This window comes from Mizuhopecten yessoensis, unplaced genomic scaffold, assembly GCF_002113885.1.
Source record: "Mizuhopecten yessoensis strain PY_sf001 unplaced genomic scaffold, ASM211388v2 scaffold10917, whole genome shotgun sequence".
NCBI classification, from domain to species: Eukaryota; Metazoa; Mollusca; class Bivalvia; order Pectinida; family Pectinidae; genus Mizuhopecten; species Mizuhopecten yessoensis.
In genome coordinates, this window is record NW_018408786.1 from 1497814 (window position 1) to 1520384 (window position 22571).

Here is a 22571-nt window from a genome sequence, read left to right on the forward strand (position 1 = left end):
AAAGCTAAAAAAAAAATGTATTTTTTTTGTATTTACACATTACTCTAAGCACCTTATGTCTCGACAAGATACAGTTATATAAAAATAGGTTACAACAGACTTCACGACCTTATGAAATAAAATAAAAATTGTCGTTGTTCTGAGTTTTAATTGACTTTATCATTACCAACTACTTCATATTGACTTACACAAACCAAGCTTATAACGGTGATGTCTTTTCATTTGTCCTTTGCATTGGTTATACACTGCGTGTTAAGCCAAATACTTTCGTACGTGCAAAATTCAAAATACCTTATCGTCTAGGTTTTTTTCTTTAAAAGTTAACAGCAATGCAAAATAATATTACATGTAAATAAACAAAACTATGATGGTAATATTTTTTAAAAGAGTCGTTATAAAACACATTAGGTGGATGTTTTTAGTAGTGTCGCATATCTTGGGTATTTATTTTGTTATGCTTTATAATATTTGCGCCTAAATTTTCATATACTGGACACATGAATCTTGGAGAGAATAACGATATAGAATTGCATTTCAAATAAGATAAAGCCGATTAAACTTGTTGTAATAAAATTAATCTGTTATTTTATTGGAAGTTTCTGATCTGCTTTCTGTTTTTAATTGGCTTTCTCCAGTAACCAATGACCAATAACAACACTTATTGGTTGTGTAACAAGAACATTTTCATTATCTCTCTAGTTTATGGATGATTATACTTTCTTTGCTTGCCATCAAAACGTTACGGTTGTTCTATCAATCGTTGTATAATAGGTTTAAGGAATGAAAAACAATAGATGATGTTCATGTTTGTACTTCCTACTGCGATAATACAATATATAAAACAACTAAAAACGTCTGAAAGACATAAATGCCCCCGCTCATGGATGGGACGCGAAGCGACGCAACGCGACAGGACGGGACGGACATGGGCGGGGACATAACAAGTAGTAGACATCACTGCATCAATTATAAGCTTGAAGAAGAGTTCCATTGTTTTCGACTTCGAGAATGCTCCCATATAAAAAGATATGAAGCGACAAATATGAGGTTTCTGGCTTAATGCTATTAATGACTTCACCCCCCGTTTTGAGTAGGAGTAGGCATGGCATGATGTAAGTCGCAAGCAATTTCTGTAATTTTGGTTTTCAATTAATTAACTTTAAACGACTTTATTCCATAAAATTCATGGCGAGACGTAATTCATATTGTACAATACTGCGGCACGTCAATTTGTAACCGATAACCGATATTGCAATGCCAGATGGTTATCATTAAAGACAAACAGTAGCAAAAAAAACCATTGTTTTCTCCTTCATTCGATCATATCAATGTCTATGTTATGTTTAAACAATAAGTTATAAAAAAGTAATACGGACAGTAAGTGAAAACAATTCATGTATGCTGATGTTGTTTTGGCTATACAAAATATCCCGACAAATTGTATAACTAATAGCTTTCCTTATCATGCTGTAAAATCAAATTACATCCTATGTATAAGCAATAAATTTACACATGACTGTAAGCGAAATGTATCGTTTCCGATAATCAATTAACCAGGAGTTCATGTTTAATTAAAACAATGAAAATGGTAATATGATTAGGATACAAAACATGATGTTATAAGAAATTATTTATATATCTATATACTTATTTACCATCAAGCACACCACATCGTTAAATTTAAAGACCAATTCCAAACTAAAAAATCAAGGTAAAAAACAATAGATACTGAGGAAACATCACAGAAATGGAAAGACAAAAAAGGAATAAAATACAAAAAAAACGCACATATAAACAAACAAACAAAAAAACAAAACAAAAACATGAACCTGAGATTTCATTTAAACATTGGTTTCATCAGCCAAATTGACTATCTTCTCCACCAATAAATGTATATGACTAACAGCTTGTCAAAGCATAGTTAAACCGTAATTTATGAACCTTCTCTTACCTTTGCAGGACAGGACAAGCTTGGGGTCCTTGCGTTAGTATCACACGTGGAGCAATAATTCCACTGGGACGAATTTGTTCTATAATACAATGTTTGTCGGTAAACTCACTCAGATAGACTTGTACTTTCTATTACACGAGAGCTATTGATTCCATCTTCTCCTGTTATTGAAGTTGAGTCCATCCTTAGAGTCGACTACCAGCCACTCGATAAAAACGTGTTTATTCAACTGAGGTACCAACCGTTATTACACAGCTAAACAAATCTATTGCGGAGGGCTTGTTTGTGTCATGTGTATCCATGTCCGCGTTCCATATTAGCTCATGGTTATTCTCATCAACCATATGTCAGTGCCCTGCCACCCGGACGCAATAACATCTTGTCACAGGAGAGGCATATGCTTTTAAACGACCCTGACCAATCCGAAAGAGGACCCCACAGTAATAAGCACTTAAAGTATATGTAATCCACGTGCACAGTTTAAAGGCAAAGCCACGCGCTGTATCAATCCTTATCATGCAGCGCTTTGTGTCGTTTTACTTAATTTACTTACATAATAAGTTTCATGGAGTCTCATTAATAATCTGACGCGGATGTCGGCTGTTTGAGTAGCTCTCATAACATTAAGTGAGTGTCCCAGGGAAACAGGAACGATATATATAACCAGGTAACTAGCTAACCAACAAATCATAGTCTATCAACATTAAATTATAATACACATCTATCGCTTCGCCCTTCATACCTTATCAATAGACACAAAATCGTTTTTCTGTTATCCCATTAATAATAGGAGGATAACTTGTTCACACGAGCATAGGCGACGCTGGTAGAGATTAATCAATATTATATTTGATAATCGATGCAGATCAATACTGTGTAATTACGGTTAACTAGAATGACTTTTCATTGTATGAAAACAGTTTTATAATTAATTCAGTACCTAGAAAGTTACAAATCATCGTGTGATTTCAAAAGAATGCTGTTAAAGGCTTAAAGTACAGGAATAAGGGGAAATTATTGCAGGCGAGAGTAATTCGTTAATGTTTAAGATTGCTAGTTCAACTTATAATGGCTCTTTTCAAAGACACTAAACTTGACACACAGATGATATAAAACTGAATTACAGTTTTTTAAGTTCTTATTCAGATATATTTTACATAGCAAAAGATAATAAACAAAAGTTTACAAAATGTTAAGCATTTTGGACAGAAACTACTCATTTAATTCATTATTTAAATTTGAATAGTTCGCATTCATATGCGTCTTGTTAATATTGATTTTGGACAACGAGGTCATTGGGACAATTCTATGCAGCAAGCGTTTACGTTTATACATCAATAGTGGCATTCTTTGACAACGTTTTTAAAGCTGTCTGACGAGCCAGCGAACAACACGATCACCGATGACTAACGCTGACCAGAATTCGATCATTTCCTTTCAGACATTCGAGAGACGAAGCATATATTTATTATGTCTCTCTGGTCATTCCAACAACTTGGGGTTGCTTTTAAGATATTGTCCTCACTGCTAATGGCTTGCGTGATTGTTCCGGCAACCGTGAAGATTTCTGTAGGCTGGCGCGATCGTTATTGTACCAGCAACCAGGACATTTCAAACCTTCCACATTTGATAGATTTCTAGCGTTGCTGCTATGTTCGGTATTATTTAATATCATTTACATGTTTATATCATTTAAACATAATAAAATGAACTTATGCGTTGAAAAACACACAAAAAACAGCCGACATGTCAGCCAGTCCAGATAAGCTCTCGACTCTGTAAAAACTTGACGTCAACGAAATGTGTCAATTCAAACAATGTACCGTTTATATTAATATACACTAATGAGCAACAGACTGTGGCGCAACTTGAACTCCCATGTATTATTACAGTGTGATTGGATGTAACCGAATAGCGATTGGTTGACGGCCTGTCAACAGGAATTCATGGTTCGTATAGCATTTACTATATTTGCCGAGTAGTTTAAGGGGAAAGTGTTAAAGGAAGGTCTAAGATATGATAGGGAGTGTAAAGGTCTAAGATAAGATAGGGAGTGTAAAGGTATAAGATATGATAGGGAGTGTAAAGGTATAAGATAAGATAGGGAGTGTAATGGTATAAGATATGATAGGGAGTGTAAAGGTCAAAGCTAAATTAGGTAGTGTAAATGTCTAAGATATGATAGGGAGTGTAAAGGTCTAAGATATGATAGGGAGTGTAAAGGTCTAAGATAAGATAGGGAGTGTAAAGGTCTAAGATGAGATAGGGAGTGTACAGGTATAAGATAAGATAGGGAGTGTAAAGGTATAAGATAAGATAGGGAGTGTAAAGGTCTAAGATACGATAGGGAGTGTAATGGTATAAGATATGATAGGGAGTGTAAAGGTCAAAGATAAATTAGGTAGTGTAAATGTCTAAGATATGATAGGGAGTGTAAAGGTCTAAGATGAGATAGGGAGTGTACAGGTATAAGATAAGATAGGGAGTGTAAAGGTATAAGATATGATAGGGAGTGTAAAGGTCTAATATACGATAGGGAGTGTAAAGGTCTAAGATATGATAGGTAGTGTAAAGGTCTAAGATATAATAGGTAGTGTAAATGTCTAAGATAAGATAGGGAGTGTAAAGGTATAAGATATGATAGGGAGTGTAAAGGTCTAAGATACGATAGGGAGTGTAAAGGTCTAAAATATCATAGGGAGTGTAAAGGTCTAAGATATGATAGGGAGTGTAAAGGTCAAAGATATAATAGGTAGTGTAAATGTCTAAGATATGATAGGGAGTGTAAAAATCATTTACCTCACACGTTTTTTCTGTTATATCTGCTGACGTTATACGCATATTTTATTTATCGTAAAAAGGCTTTAGGTTATATAGACGAATACAGTACGTAATATATTTGTGTGTGCAAGATGCAAGGTAACTCCGTCACTGTTCTGATCTACTTGATGGATGCATTGGTGTTTTCAGGAATCGAAATCCTCGAAAGCAATCCAATCAATTATGTTAGTACATTATGTTTAATATGCATTGATAAACCATTCAAAATGAGTCTACGAGACGAGTGTGAAATGAAGTAGTGAACTACACTGGTGTCATGCAATCGAAGAGATAGAATAGCAATTATTTGCCATGAAAATCACCGTATTGGGTTAAAGATATTTGGCAACCTTTAGTTCCAATGCCATGTGTTAAGAATAAATACTTGTTAATTGTTCGATCGCAGTCATTCTTACTTAAAAAACGGAATTATTTAAGTATGTTTCAATCAATAAAAAATGTAAGGGTTTCAAACGGAAATTGATTGATTTCAAGAAAAGCGTTTCTTTGTATTTGACATTTGAACTTTGGTGTAAAACTGTGTCATTATGTTAGGGACAGATATGTATGATTAATGACTATTCTATGTCACACTTTCCATTGAAATCTACAAAAAAGGTGACAATGTGCTAAAGCAAAACCGATTACATTCTTTAATATCTATTTCATCTTTGCACCTTAAGCAGCGTTCAGTGTGAATGAACAGCATTGTAACAACGATTAAATACCTTAATCTATTCATTATACCACAGGAAATGCGCCACTGAAACCATTTTGAAGAGTATGGACGATTAATCATCGAATGTATTTATCAACACCTTGAATATTTCATTGATATCAGACTGGTAAGGTTAATGTTTAACAGTACCGATAGAAGGAATTAATCGTTACAGTAAACCTTAATGCATAATTAAAAAAAAAAATGTTAACTGTTCGTCTTGTAATAAACTTTCTTAACTCATGCATTGTTCAAAATATAACCGCACAAATGTTCCAAATTCACATTTACATTGTGATTTTTCAATATACACCTACTTCTATTCGGGTGGTGTTCAGAAAACGCGAACCTCATCTAATATAAATCTTTATCAACCGTAAGACTATGAGGTTGATTTCTACATAGCGTCCGTCACTACAAAAATGCAACAAAGGGATGACAGAAATATCCAAATCAACCGAATGTTGATATTTTTTATTCATTAAAACGATAATGTTAACAAAGATTAAAATACTCTTTCCTACCAATTGGCGTAGGATAGGAAAAGTCCACCCAAGGGGTTTTCAAACTGGATAGCCGAGGGTTTTGCATCAATTTGTAAAATATTGAGGGTAAAATTTCCCTTTTCTACGACACGTGGCATGAAAGCGTACTTTTCTCCCATTTCAACCCATAGAATCAGCTCAGAAACCACAAAAAGAGTCATCGCAATTTCCGCATCGCGGCATCGCAATATTTCCGATTTCATTGTTGTCCCATTGTGACGTCACGCACGTGAAATGGGATGTAAGATAGAATTTCGTACACCCTTTCTTACCCTGGACAGTTCTGCCATATACGCACTCGATGAGATTTTTTTTTATGTTTCTAAACTGTCGCAGCGGCGTTTTAATTTTCGTCCTGGTGGAAAACAGACAGTTAACTATCTAGCTATATACATTCAACGATTTGTTTGACGGGTTTATGTCATTTGTAGTTCTAAAAATCAGGGCATTTTAAACTCCGTATCGGTTTGATTTTAAATAAGTGAAACTGGGATCAATACAATCCAAAAGTGGTAATAAACAAACAAGATAGGGATTAATTGTTGACGCAGAAATATTGAATAGAAAATTATTATAGTTTGTAAACAACAACGGCCCATTCATGAATAAAACAAACTACATTTGTTTATAAAATAAGGCTTGGTTTAATTTATTCACGGCATTTTTTCGATGCCCGATTAATGTATAACAATATAATACCAATATAATACCAAACATTAGATAATTATATATATTCTACCACGTCAATCTGTATCGAAATGCGATTGGTTGTATTCCTAAGTACAAGTGACAAGGATCATCAAGTTTTATTCTTTTTCATGCAAACATTTATCATTTTTTCATGTTTAATGTGGAATATAAGTGGAGATGGTTAGATATTTACATGCATGCGTGTACCCTAAATCGAAAAATCAAACTTGTTCAAAGCCAGTCAAGAACAGGTTATCGGTTTACATTACCAAAACAAGAGAGGCTTTAGAAATAGTTTTGCATGTGTATGGTCTATTGGGACAAAAACATGGTGAATCCGTGTTCTCTTTTATCCAATAGCACAATTTTATGAAGCAATGAAATGCGACCATACGTTAGTAGAGTCAAATATATAGATCTATAAATTTTTAAAAAATGTACAGAATTATATTTCAAACTAGAAAAAACAAACTTAATCAAATATGGCTATGGCCTTCAACAACTAAATATCCCAGACATTGAAGATAAATTTCAAATGGCATCATATACCTGATTTATTTGGGATTTCGTTTGTTGTGCTTTACGTCCTATTAACAGATATGTTTTGATAAGGACAAGCTATGTTGTTATGGTGGTGAAAGAAAACCGGAGTATCTGGAGGAAAACACACCGACCTGCAGCATTTATATGGAACACGGTGAGAACTGTGATGGATATTGGATAAAGACCACAGCGTCATCACACACAAAACAGAATCGAAATTCAAATGTAAAGAAGACGGTGAACAACGAGACACCATACACGCACATAAAATGACGGAAGTACAATGACGTAAACGCTTCTTGCACCACGCGCGGCATATGACGTGTCTGGTCATGTGTATGCATGCAGTAGTGTTAAAGGAAAACTGCAGTCACCGGAAATCAATCGACTAGAGCCACCTGTATGTTGGCAAAACATTTAAAAGTATTTCCTAGAACATATAAACCTGTATCGCCCGCACGGTAATTACGTAGGCAAAGTATTCTGTTATTGGTCTTCCATAGCCTTCGATAACGACAACTTCGTGATTGGAAACGTCAATAAAGGTGATGTATGTAAATTGATATCTTCAAATTCACATAGACTTGCCTTTGAGAAAAACTATCAATTACCATTAATAGGGGTTTTATATTACTTCCCATACGGATATTGACGAGCTACAAAATGAAACAAACCTAGTCAGGCAGCTATGAAAAAGAAATCTCCTGGTTCAAGGTCTTGCCCAAACAGTCTTAAATGACATTCATACATTGTTCACCTGCATTGGTTTAAACAAATTACAGACGCTTTTAAAGTATCCATGTTTAACTTCCGAGTGTAATTTTTTAAACCAATTAGTAAAAGAATACTATTTACCACGGTTTTAAGTAATGGGCATCCCTCTGAAACCCATCAAGGGAAGGATTTGTTTTTCAATGTTTGAAATTATTTGCAATATCCTTTATGTTATCTTTTGTCATCCTAAACATTGATTACACCGACAACCTACATACAATGAATACCTGATCACTATCTACAGTATTACAACTGTATTGAAAACGCCATTGATGACGTTGTTGCAGAGACTGATATAGATAGAGAAAGGTCACTCTAAATAACAAACAGCCTTCTTTTTATTGCAGCTAATGAAAGTACGCAGTCATCACGCAAGCAAGCTATCTCTTCGATGTCAAATAATACATTGTTCTCAATTAGGTTACATGTATCAAAACTGGCATCGTCACGAAATGCCAAGTCTGTTTTGTTTGGTTCAAAGTTCTCATTTTTTTCTTTTTTTTAAGGAAGCTTCCTAGCGTGGCAGACTTGACATTTTGATATAAGTGATACCAAATTCATGTTTAAGTTCTTTAACTTACTTATTTAACGGTGAAAAGAGTACAAATACTAGATAATGTGTCTTCGTTGATCTTTTCATAATTGCATTAAGTTTTGTTTATGCATAGATATTTGTCAATAATGAGACTACACATGATTCCAGAGAAAAAGTGAAGAAAACAAGCTAAGAGCTTACATTTATTCACTTCTCTGTTGCGTTATAAGACATTTCACCTAGTTGTTTTGTGAAAATGATTGGTCAAATAGTATCATATGACATGTCATACGGATTAAATCGATGTTTATCGCAAGTTTTTTGTATAAACTACAATCACCCCCACCCCCTCATCATTGTGGTCAGTTTATAAAATCCCTCCACTACAGTTAACACCTAATATGTCACTATAATGCAGTTAATATATGTTCAGTGTATGCCAACTCTACAATGTCCCTCCACTGCAGTAAATATCTGTTCAGTGTATGTCATCTCTACAATGTCCCTCCACTGCAGTTAACATCTGGTCAGTGTATGCCATCACTACAATGTCCCTCCACTGCAGTAAATATCTGTTCGGTGTATGCCAACTCTATAAAATCCCGCCACTGCAGTTAACATCTGGTCAGTGTATGCCAACTCTACAATGTCCCCCAATGCAGTCAATATCTTCTCAGTGTATGCCAACTCTATAATGTCCCTCCACTGAAGTAAATATCTGGTCAGTGTATACCATCTCTACAATGTCCCTCCACTGCAGTAAATATCTGTTCAGTGTATGCCAGCACTACNCCCCCCCCCCCCTGAAATAAAATATCTGTTCAGTGTATGCCAACTCTACAATGTCCCTCCACTGCAGTAAATATATGTTAAGTGTATATGCCAACTCTACAATGTCCCTCCACTGAAGTTAATATCTATTCAGTGTATGCAAACTCTACAATGTCCCTCCACTGCAGTAAATATCTGTTCGGTGTATGCCAACTCTATAAAATCCCGCCACTGCAGTTAACATCTGACCAGTGTATGCCAACTCTATAAAATCCCTCCACTGCAGTTAACATCTGGCCAGTGTATGCCAACTTTACAATGTCCCTCCACTGCAGTAAATATCTTTTCAGTGTATGCCAAGTCTACAATTTCCCTCCATTACAGGTTATATCTGGAGAGGGCGTTTCTAAGTTGAGATTACTTGTGCCTTATCCTTTTTGTTGAATGACAAATAAAATATGTTTAAATCAAGTTAATATCTATTCAGTGTATGCCAACTCTTCAATGTCCCTCCACTGCAGTTAACATCTATTCAGTGTATGCCATCTCTACAATGTCCCTCCACTGAAGTAAATATCTGGTCAGTGTACGCCATCTCTAAAATGTCCCTCCATTTAAGTAAATATCTGGTCAGTGTATGCCAACTCTATAAAATCCCTCCACTGCAGTTAACATCTGTTCAGTGTATGCCAACTCTACAATGTCCCTCCACTGCAGTTAACATCTGTTCAGTGTATGCCAACTCTATAATGTCCCTCCACTGAAGTAAATATCTGGTCAGTGTATGCCAACTCTATAAAATCCCTCCACTGCAGTTAACATCTGTTCAGTGTATGCCAACTCTACAATGTCCCTCCACTGAAGTAAATATCTGGTCAGTGTATGTCATCTCTACAATGTCCCTTCACTGCAGTTAACGTCTGTTCAGTATATGCCAACTCTACAATGTCCCTCCACTGCAGTTAACATCTGTTCAGTGTATGCCAACTCTATAATGTCCCTCCACTGAAGTTAACATCTGATCAGTGTATGCCAACTCTACAATGTCCCTCCACTGCAGTTAACATCTGTTCAGTGTATGTCATCTCTACAATGTCCCTTCACTGCAGTAAATATCTGGTCAGTGTATGCCATCTCTACAATGTCACTGTATTGCAGTTAACATCTGATCAGTGTATGCCAACTCTACAATGCCCCCCCCCCCTCCCGCAGCAACAGATATTTACACATGCCTAACTGCATGGCGCTTTACAAATCGACGTCGATACATCAACCCAGAGACAGCAAACAAGTGTTCTAATTTTGAAATTGACACGATCGAGTTTTTTTTTTTTGATAATGACATTTTAATTTCAGTCTGACTAATTATAAACAAGCTTCAAAGAGACCCGCGGTCTTGTTTTGCCACTCGATAACACGAAAGTTGCTGTGGTAGCCGATATAGCGTTCACGGTCGACCCAATCACGTAAATCTATCTAAACACAAAGCAACGTGATAGAATCGATAGCGATATTGGCGAGACATGATATATGATTATTTCTCGATTGGTTTCGAATGGTGCATTATTATTCTACTGGAAATCGATGAGTTTTCACGAGTAATTGGTTTAACGAAATGAATACCATGTACTATTTTACTTGTTGAATTATGAAGGAATTAATGATATACCTACTTATTATTACTGTGGATGGATTAAACGTGAACACCTTTACAATAAGAAATGGTTATCAGTTAAAATAAAAGCAATTAGTCGTTAAAAAAAAATTCTATACAGATACATCTTTACGAAGGGGTTAACAAATAAAATTAATAAATAAATCACAACATTCGTATGCAAGGACAATTAGAAGCCACAAGTAAATTCGAGAGAAAAATCGCCGCCAACATTTTGTCACAATGTAGCTTATAGAAATGCTACATTTACTCCAAGGTATGTGTATACAAAATACCTACCATTTCTGCCATAATTAGCCATTTAAGTAACATTATGCATCTGTGACCTATGACCTTTGACCTCATGACCTTGGAAGTTTGTCATAATATAGCTTGCATAAGTGGCTACGATACTCTTATGTTTATGTGTATACAAAATACCTACTGTTTCCGAGATAGTTAGCCATTTCGGTAACGTAATTCATTCGTAACCTTTGACCTCTGACGCCAGGACATCGGAAGTTGTCAGTAAAGTAGATTGAATCAATGCCTACATGCATATGTGTATACAAAATACCTTCCGTTTCCGAGATATTTATTCATTTCAGTAACGTAATTCATTCGTGACCTTTGACCTTTCAAAACGCGGAAAGTTGAAATCTGACAAAAAACGTTACATATGTTAAACATTATTGCTTGTAGTATTACCTTACAAAATTTTGAAGGAATTGAATAAAACATAAAAAAAAGTTCTTGCGTTTTCTACACAATGTCATAGTCTAGAGAAGGTTTATGAACCAAGGGCCATAACTTCGTAAAAAGGGGAGATAACCGAATGAAAAGTACTTTACGCACATCTCCAAATGCAAGGATTGTTAACAGCAAATTATTGAAATCAATCCAGTAGTTTAGGAGGAGTACACGGTACTACATTGTGTCCACAGACGGACAGACAGACTGACAGACGGACAACCTGATTCCAGTATACCCCTAACTTTGTTGCGGAGGGTTTAAAAAGACCTGAAGCTCCGAAAGGAAAAGCGACTTCTACAATATCACGAAATCTTCACTAAAAACAGAAACTTAACCATGAAAATCAGTTAGTACTGCACCATTCAAAATGCTCTCTGCCAAATCCGGAGAAACTATTTATAACAAAAACCTGTTCATGTAAACATTTTTTTAAATAAGCTGATGAATTATTTATTTGTCAATAATCTGTCACTAACTGTTTCAATTTTTATTTTTGGTGGCCCATGGTCATCTACCCCAGTTTGATAACTTTGGTATACTCCAATTGTATTTATTTTTGCAGTAATATTTGTAATAGGTTTTCTTCCTTGTTTAAAAACTTATTAAAATTGTCCTATTGCATGTGAGACCTATGCAATAAAACATTCTGAACCAAAAACGAGTATGCTTTTATAGATAGAATTACAGTATACTCTTCAGAAATTTGTATAACGACACCCCTGTGATTATTTCTTTAAATTGGTATTAATCGGGCTTGCCCTCTTTTTAAAATATTTACGGTAATTGTAAAACAATACCCTGATCAAATTAACGATGATAGTTCTCAAGTAACCGTATCATTTCCTCTACACTACTGCATTATCTATACTTCAGTCACTCGTCAACATAGGGTAATGCATTATTTATTAGTCCCACGTTACCCCTATACTATGTGCCGTGTTCAATCGATTTCTGACTATATGACCCGAGTATGGTAATTAGAATAGATGACAATCGTTTTGAAGCTTATCTGGGTAGAATATTTATCAATTATCGCTCGGTTATTGAATTGAGAATCAATACAAAATATCCCATTCGCACTGACAGTCGACTCGTGTGAACAAAAACACTTCAACGTGATGAAAACGACGAGAAGAAAAAAAAATATATATATATATATACGAGTACCACAGCATCAAAAAATATATATACGAGTACCACAGCATCAACATATTCTGACAAAAACCTTGAGAGAAATTTATATGACAAAAACGAGAACTATAAACAAAACCAATAGTTAAGACACTATAAAACACATTTCATGAATTCTATAAGAAAATGTGTCATTTCTGCCTTCCAATATTCACTTAGTAAACTACCATCAAGTCTTATTGAAATAGCCACATCTTATACGGTTACCTAACTCATATTGACAATGAAAGTTATTGCATTGTCAATGTTCACAGGATGTTCCAGTATGACACACATTGCACATGACAACCATACATCTATAGCACAACCATTGGTTTATCATTGTGAAAGTTTACTTTGATACCACAAGTTTTCATTAAGATTGAGTATCAAAGAAAAAAAAAATAAAATAATAATATGTCTTCATTAAACACTTTAGCTCCTTAAATACGGGTAGGTGTATGTTTTGATTGGAAATAATGTATTTTCATAAGCGATATATGAATACCAACTATTTCTTTATACTCATTTGCGTACATTGTTGTTTGATCCTAACTGGTTCAGTTCTCGTTTTGAGGACATGCCTCTCAGATTCGATCTAGATTTGCATGACGGTTAATGTCAATAAAACAGAAGACGCTTGCTTTCCCGAAACACCTGGTCGTATTCTCTTCGGTTTCCCACCATGGTTTCATTGTAAGTTTCATTCATTTTGCGTTCCAATTGCAATTGTGTGTTTACTTCAATATTCGTTTCAACTTTTGGTTATTTGTTTTTTATGTTCCTAAAATTCTTACAATACGATCGAACATCGTTATAATTGTTAAAATCACTTTTATTTCAATCCATATTGTTGGTCCTTTCCTACATTTACGTTCTAAACCCGCCATTTGCTATCTGCTGATGGCAGCTAGTTTGTTGCCCCCCGCCGATGTATACATGCTAAATTTATTATCGACTTTCCAGGACACTAGAGTCAGCTAACCTCGATGACACTGGAATACCATTAGTGTCCATGCTCTAAGCTAGTAATTGTCCGTGGGTTTTTTTCGATAAAAAGGACAATGTTTTTGCTTTCTTGTATGCCTTGTTCTACCATGGGTATATAAACAATACAACTAATTCTGAGTATACGTGATAGACCATTGTACGATACACTGCCATATAGTGAATACCTATTCGCAGTTCCGGTTCGTTTCAAAACTATTGACGCACAGCAAGAAATTCCCCTGACACAGGGTTCCGATGACACTGGAATGTCATTAGTTAAAGTGTCAGTCGTATGGAATATAAAGATTAACACTCTCAACAGAATCAATCTTTCATTGATCATGTTGGTTTTACAATATCACTTCCGTAAAAGAAGTATTTTGTACGCATCAGACTAAGGGTCAATTGTAAATATTATCGAGTGTATGTATGTCAAATGGTTCTACTCGATACTGTTAACGATGTCGAGGTAGTAAATCGAAGTATATGACACTAATAAGTATGCTCGGTTTAGTTGGGACTCTTTTGGCGTCTTATGCACACCAGTATAACAAAACACCAGATTACTGAAACATTGACAGAAGGTCCATTTGTATATGTAAACATATGTATATAGCAAATCAAGATTGTCGAATGACCAGAGTCCGGATTAATGAATTTTACTGTACTAAATTTAGATCATATGTTATAAATAATCCCACATTGTTATTAAATACACATCACACAACTATGGGAAGACACACTTCAAGGTCTTATAAATATATATCGGTCTTTTTGTAAATCAATATGTCTCTTTTATGCATCTGTCTTACTTTTGTAAACTATTATCTTTATCTTTTATCACTTTCTCGGCCATTTTTCCATAAATCCTTTCCCCATATTTTACAAATTTATTACATAGCTACCGTATTATGCTGACCATAACATCAAATATATAAATTTGGTTATAAACACACATTAGATTTCCCAAAGAGGAGCTGTGCTTGACGAGTGACGTCACTATATTAGCCTACCGTCAAATCATCAAAACTTATATCTCAATTCTGGGTAATTTGAAGTCTAAAATCTGACATTAGCGCCATCATTTTAACTGCAGTTTACCAGATGTTCGCTTAAATAAAAAATTCTTAGACTTGCGTCAAAAACCTCAAATGAAATGATTATTCAAATAAGACATTCTACGGCGACCACGTTTTTGTATTTGGATACATATTACTGTTCAGAAGCTTACAGTGTGTCTGGTGGTGTATTATCACTATCGGCAATATATGGCTGACCATACTTGATCTGTTAGCTTGCCTTCTGATTGATTGACTGGTTAGTTGTAAAGGGTTTTACGTCCTAACATTAGCCAAGTTCGTTAAAGGACATGCATCCATGTGTTGTGTAAGCGTGCATGTGTGTTTGTGTGCTGGCGGCAGGGTATGTTTGTATAACTTCCTCCTTGTGATAGCGCAGGTCTGATGCCGACTTATAATGCTGTCTCACTGAAATACCATTCCGCCCAGTTAATTATACTAACAACGGGTGAATCAGTTGTTGTCATTACCCTATATGCTGAACGTTAAGCAGGGAGTAACAACTACAATTTTTAAGGACTTTGGTATGTACTGGCCTTGTTGACAGAACCCATTGTCTTCCTCATCTGGAAGAACGCTCAACGTTAAAGCCAAATTTAAGGTGTTGCCAAGCAAAATGAAAGGTGGTGAGAAGTAGAGAAAAATATAAGATATAAAACATTGCAAAGGATTCAGCAACTTTCTTTTGTGTTCCCTAGTGGAGGGCACAAAAGCAAATCCTCAATTCTGCAGGGGGTTCCCACTTTAGTCTCCTCTTACAATACGTGCATTGAATAACAGCAGGTGTATTCTCTTCTCGATCCCCGACCTGCAGGGATGCCTTTTGATGGACATAATGTTGTGCAGTCGCTATAAAAGTCACGTATCATAGCCTTGTGATTGTTGCCAACATACAAACAAAACTTCACATTGCTGCTAAAGTAGTTAGATATAAAAATAAATTTGTTTTACTATTGAATTTTAAAGAGGCTTTTAAATTTCTGTATGAATTTATCCCATTAGGAAGTGAAGTTTTACGTGACCAAATAATGTAACTTTGATAATAGTTGACATTAACTTAAATCGTCTTTGATGTATGAATAAATTATTATGTTTCATGTTTCAGCTAATGATTTCTAACAGAGCTGGCCTCCGTCAGTTGCTTCCGGGTTTCTACGTTAGAAATTGTTGACAGTTTTATAATCCAGTTGTACACATCGTGATATTAAATTAGTCCATCAGAAGTCATTTTAAACGCACTTGAATGCGCAATGAAGCGGATGTTTTTCAGTACATCTCAAACTGATAACTGAATTATTCACACAAAGTGTTTTTTTCTGTAATCAATGCACATTGAATACAAATGGTGTTTTTTTTAACATATAATGGATCGATTTATTTTTTATTTTTCCCTCTTAAAGCTGTTTGTAGGATTTTTTCTGAGTTGATTTACACATCGGTAAACTTTCTTTGTTATATTAATTTTATAAGAATCATAACTCGAAATACGGTTCATTTTCAAAATCAAGGCTATACGAAGAGGCAACAACTGGAACCTAGAAAATATGAACGCCAAAATAAAGTAAGTCATCATATAAACATCATCAACGGGTAGAAATTAATTGTACACACAATTTGTACTTCCTGTAACATACGTTGCATTGTTAGGATTACCATGTTAAATCAGGATTTTTTTGTCACCTTTACCTATTATAGTAAATATGACACTAAAATCTCCATGTTGGAAATCGGATCGTGATAACGACCGGATCATTTGGAAGACATCGATATATATATATAGGTAAAGTAAAATAAACAGGTATAACTTTATGTCAAAGATTAAAAGTTATCGATTTTAACCTTTTGAAAATATTTGAATATGTGCAAATACAGTTTGTTGACTCTGCTTGCTTGTAGACCCTCATTCCTGGAGGTTTGCCGAAAACCTGATAGCTGGAATCTTGTTATTGTACGGTTAGCTTGAAATACTCGTTTGGAATATATTATCTGTTGCAATAAAAAGCTATATTTTTTAACGTTTTAAAGGGTTTCTTTCAAATGCACCTTTCCCTTTTTGCACCATTTATACATAAGCATTTAAGCACTTTAGACATAGATTTTTATCCTTTTCATTTGAAGTACCCCTGATTAAACCTCTTTGAACAAAATATCCATAAAATAAGTAAATCGACAAACAACATTTCTACATAAGTACTTCCTTATTTTTCACTCTATTGGTTATTTTACGTCAAAGTAGTTGACTTGGCTGCTATTGTTAGTTTCGTACTTTTCAAATTGCGTCAGGAAAGGTGTAGAGAGCTACTCAATTTCTCTTTGTCTTCGTTTCTGTCTGTTTATATATATACTATTGGAATTGCGTGTGAACATGTCTAGCTAGTTCACAAAAAGGCCTGCTGTCACTATGTTACCAACGAAATATTGAAATCCTTTTTCAAGGTAAAAAAAAAAAGTAACATCCGTAGTCGGCGTGTTCTGTCTTTGTTGTCTCAGACACAGACGCCGTCACTCCAGACCACATACATCGGATATTATCGATTACTGATAGAATGTCAGGGTTTAGCTTTGCAGCTTCATTGAGTCATTAAAATTAATTTTTTCAATTAACTTTTGTACTTATTAACAGTAACATAAATAGGAGAATTGGTTCAATATACCTAAAGGTAGATCACATATACGGTAACACTTTCCTAGTGATAAACACACATAAAACGTGTAAGGCACAATACATACTTTTAAGTAGAATCGTCCGGTAAGATAACTATACGCAGAGATCAGTACAGGTAAATCATATTCGACCAAAGACCCATCATATATCAGGTGAAAAACTCGTATGTTGAAACATGGTAACTGTTTAAAAGACCTATAACAGTTTTCTCCCTTTTTTAGATGTGCGTGAAAAAACATGTATATTTATTACAATTCCGGAATTTCAGAATTTCAGAATGTACATCCCCTAACCACCTTTAATATTTATGTGACTTTGTTTTATTATAGTAGCTATGTACTGCATATACGTGTGGAAAATATAAAATGTGATTCCTTGATATGCAGATAGATTTGTCCCATTTTTTAAGGCGTTGTAACACATACATATCATAAAAATTATATCTCTCATTGCACTACGTTTTCTGCATTATGTACACGTAAGTATATTTGTATACCTACGTCATCGTGGTTTTTAACAGTTTGCTAGAAATCTTGATCTATAAATCAGTGTTTGTGAGAATAAGCATCTCCCTGTATTTACCTGGTCAAGTTTGGCCCTCTTTATCATGCTTTAAGTATGCTATTTTCACAAAATATGAGTCGGATCAAGATGTTACACTATATTATAGTGTTATATATCAATTCCGAATATGTTCATTTCTGTCAAACTTATTATAATGTAAAGGACTCAAAACGGCGTTGTATTACAAATTATGAATTATTTCAATCGATCTTAACCAGGACCGAAAAAAACCCAGTATTTAAATTTACATTTTATATACAGTAAACACATTCCATTTTTAATTATCTATTTTAAATACAAATATGTAATGCAGTTTTTCATTTCAATTATTGTATGAAAATATAACATGGACATTCTCGCAGTCATAACTGTCTCAGAAATTTCAGGTCTACTAGTATTTGCAACGTTGTTTTACACTAAGAAACGATTGTGATAGTTTGGTAAAGTGATTTGTTACCTCGAAAGAGCAGGACGTGCCAGGGACGAGGCGGGAAAGTGTTTTATGGACTTATATTTGATAAGTGTGATGGCTAGTATGTGAACTGCAACGTTTTTAATAATCATGGCGGTGCTTTGTGTCATTCTAATTTTGTCAATAGTTGATTTAGTGGTGATTTATTCTATGTTACTTGTATATACATTTTTACTTTTATCGTGTGTCCATTTACAGCATTGCTGAAATTGTCATCTACTATTGCATAGTTATATTTTACAGAATCGTGTTCTACATAATCATTGCAATAAAGCAATATGATATTACCATCTGATGATCATTTGTATATTGATATATTATTCATTCCTGGTTTCCACTGCATACCAATCCATTACCACCTCCCCATTTTCCCCACACACATACCGTATTACTATTTATCAAAATATATATCTATTCTGTCTTTACGATAGAAAATTTCCTGTTTCAAATTAGTAAATTAATCATTTCCTTACATATATATATTTAAAAAACAAAAACAAAAACAACCCGTAATTACCGCTTATGGGAGGGATGTCTTAATTATTAGCCAGATACAAAATTAACCATATTCTCATCTGTCTTAAACCATAACATACATATATGTTAACAAGCCTTACCGAATATTGAAAATACACAACATCTTATAATTCCAATTTCACATAATTTCTAACCCTAGGTTCATAACCTAACCCTATATAAGAATGTATACCATTATTTTTATCTTAGAGAATCAGTTAATATATAACTGGTCAAATCCATATATCCACATTATCCCTTATCCATTCATGTATTCCTTGAAAACCTTCACCTATTTCACGAAATTCCTAATATATATATAATCCGAGGCGTGAGTGCCAAAATAAGGGAAAAAAACATAGATGTATGATTAAAAAATATTTACAAAACTTAAAAATCTCTTAGTACATAACAAAATATGATATAATTCATGTTACAAGGGAGATAATTCTTTCAATGTCAATGCTCTTCTCAACCGATGCAGGAACGCGAGATAACTCTTCTATCTTTAAACAGGTGCAACAAAACAATACATCAAAAGTACATGCAGAAATATCGTATGGTGTATGCAATAGCCATGGTTTTGATAGGGAACGTATAAAACATTTTAAGATAATTCAGAAATAAATATTCATGCAATGAAATTTGAGATGCTTACCTCCGCGACCTTTTGCTACGTTGCCTGTCGCTGTCATTTTGTGTCCTTAGTTTACATGCACGAATCAACCGGCAAATTTAACTGTTACTTTTCTGAAAGAATAAAAGTTAAACATCTTAATGTCTGTCTGTAATTTGTCATATGATTAGTTAACGTTAGAGCAACAATTACGTAACACAACCAGCGTTAATGTTTTGAGACATGTAACGTTTGTGCACTAAACATTGTAATTTCTTTGCCATTCTTAACAATACATAAGCTAACATAAACATATCAAGGCTCAAATGTGCTTCACTTGTTAGAAATATCTCAAAATTTACTTTAACTAAAAATAGGGCTTTCTCGAATAATATTTTAATATTTTCCACAACCCCTGGATATGTTTGGCCACTCGTCATTTCGAAACACCGAGTCAGTCTACTGGTAGTGAAATAATGGTAAAGTATACATGGATACTTCCTAAACCGATATATCTTATAAATCAAAAATATAAATATCCACATTCATATTTATCTTAAAAATAAGCTGTTTGAAATGTAGAATTCTATTACCAAATCCATATCCATCAATATCACTGTAATAATTTGAAGAAAATACTATTTTATACTTCATTTGAATCATCTATTAAATTAATTTCACCAATAGTAACCTATCATCCATTTACTCTTTGACGGACCTAGAAATTATTCAGCAGCAGCAGATGGCCGTGTCAAATTTACTAAAAAGATATATGTTTGACTACTTGACCCAAGTTCAAATGAATAAAAAGTGTGTCACAGATATTTACCTTGTCTACAATAATTACTAAACTGTGTCACGGGGTAGGTGAAATGTACAGGTATGATGTATTTCATCTATTTGTCAGCAGTGTCTTGAGTGGGTCCCATTACAACTTTTATATTGTGTATACTGACCATTGTCTTGGAGAGTTAAATATCGATACAAGCATTCTGTTACTTTTCAGTTATTTTTGAATACCGTTTTTGTAATATTACACATTATTTTGTTATGAATATGAACAACATATAACTAATACCAAAAGCTGACAGTTAAGATAGATTCTCATTTTTTTAAAATTTTACTTTGTAGTAAACAAACACTATGATGTTTTTTATCCTCTGACAAAGGTACCGTGTAGAGATGGCGAGTATGGTTACGTCTCTGGGTCTCCATTGATTATTTATTTTTGAACGAGTTCATCTTTACTCTATGAATTAAGACAAATGACAAAAGCAAAATGAAAGACAATAACATCACAAATACTAGCTACAGACAGTAAATAATAGCTTTACCTCCTATGCTGCCCTTAACCCAACACGGAGAAGATAAGCGTCTAGTGTATTTTTTAAGATAGCAGAAGTACCCATGCACAATTAACTGTACCTTAAAAGGGGTTTTGTTAATCATTTTTGTTGTTCTTTAATCATCAAAACTAAACTGCCGTTTGATGCAGTATTTACTTGTAATTGCTTATTGACAGGTCCACACTTTTGTTCAAAAATAGAAACTGCCACCATGTGACAAATAAACAAGATACTGTTTTGTTGAAACAATACGCAGTGCCCTGACGCTCCTTATATTTAATGTTTATCTTGCATCCTGACAAAAAAAAATCAATTTGGCTTTATTATAAAGCGGAATATTAAATATTTTGTTTCACAAAGGTGAAAAAACACTTGATACAGAAATGATACAGAATAGTATTAATGATGTGGATCCTAAGCAAGAAACTTCTAGAAACGTATTAAAGCTGCATAATCGTAATCAAAGTGTAACAACATAGAAAGAACTAAACACAATAATCATCTTCCTTCACCTTCGGATATCATTGAGATTTCAAAATATCACAGGTAATGAAATAACATAGGTTAGTATTGATTTTTCACCGACATGTTTCAACCATTCAGAGATGTTTTTTTTTAAAATGTCAAGTCCAATCTATCTAATTAAAAGCGCTGTTAATCTGAAGTATTGATTCTAAATTGTTGTTACCGAAGAAGCAATAAAGATGAATGCTAAGAGTACACAGTGTGGAGGCGTCGTAGTGACATAAACAGGCTGCTTTCAATTAAAACATCAAGTTTTTATCAATAATACGAAAGTAGAGATTTCTAGAATTGCAGCTAAGAACTAACTTAAAAACCAGAAAAACTTTGTGAGTGACATCGATAAGAAGAACCACTAAAGAAGATGATATGTCATAAACAAATATAGGAGGGTTAGTTTTTAATCATTTGGCACCTGCGTATACTAATTTCACAATGTATTGCCGAAAATGAACCCAGATTATCTTAGTGATTGATCTAATGCTAATCTTTTTCTTTAACTAAAACTCTCAATTAAAGCTAAGGAAGTATCATGATTCTGGAGTTTCGTCTACGTTCTGGTTATCAGGGGACTATCTTGACATAGAAATGTAATTCTAACTGGTGGTCTCGTGCATGCAACGAAGATTTGGTGAAATCGGTTGATATGTTATAATCTTCAGTCTAGTACTCACTGTATTTCACATGTATTTTATTTTCATCAATCGACTGACCAATCACTCACTTAATCTTGAAAGAATTACAAGGCAGAGATATTATATAAAGCTTTAAATTCAAACTGGATTTTAAAAAAGCTAGTTCAATATTTGTATTCGTTAAAGGGCGTTCAAGGTAAACTTCCAAAATTGATTAAGAAAAAAAATACCACATGGACAGT

General features: G+C 34.2%; 1 protein-coding gene across 2 annotated transcripts in view; it reads right to left on the bottom strand.

The window, feature by feature from the left end:
- LOC110463600 (serine/arginine repetitive matrix protein 2-like) overlaps positions 1–19930 on the bottom strand; it is a 57816-nt gene extending 37886 nt beyond the window's left edge. Inside the window, exon 1 of one of the 2 annotated variants that reach the window (XM_021518339.1) lies at positions 19869–19930. In XM_021518339.1, the coding sequence (XP_021374014.1) occupies positions 19869–19905 (37 nt within the window). In that variant the 5' untranslated portion in view covers positions 19906–19930. Of the gene's footprint in view, positions 1–1951; positions 2302–19868 lie in introns of those variants that run through there. The other variant, XM_021518340.1, reaches the window with a different exon arrangement.
- Positions 19931–22571: the final 2641 nt, after the last annotated feature.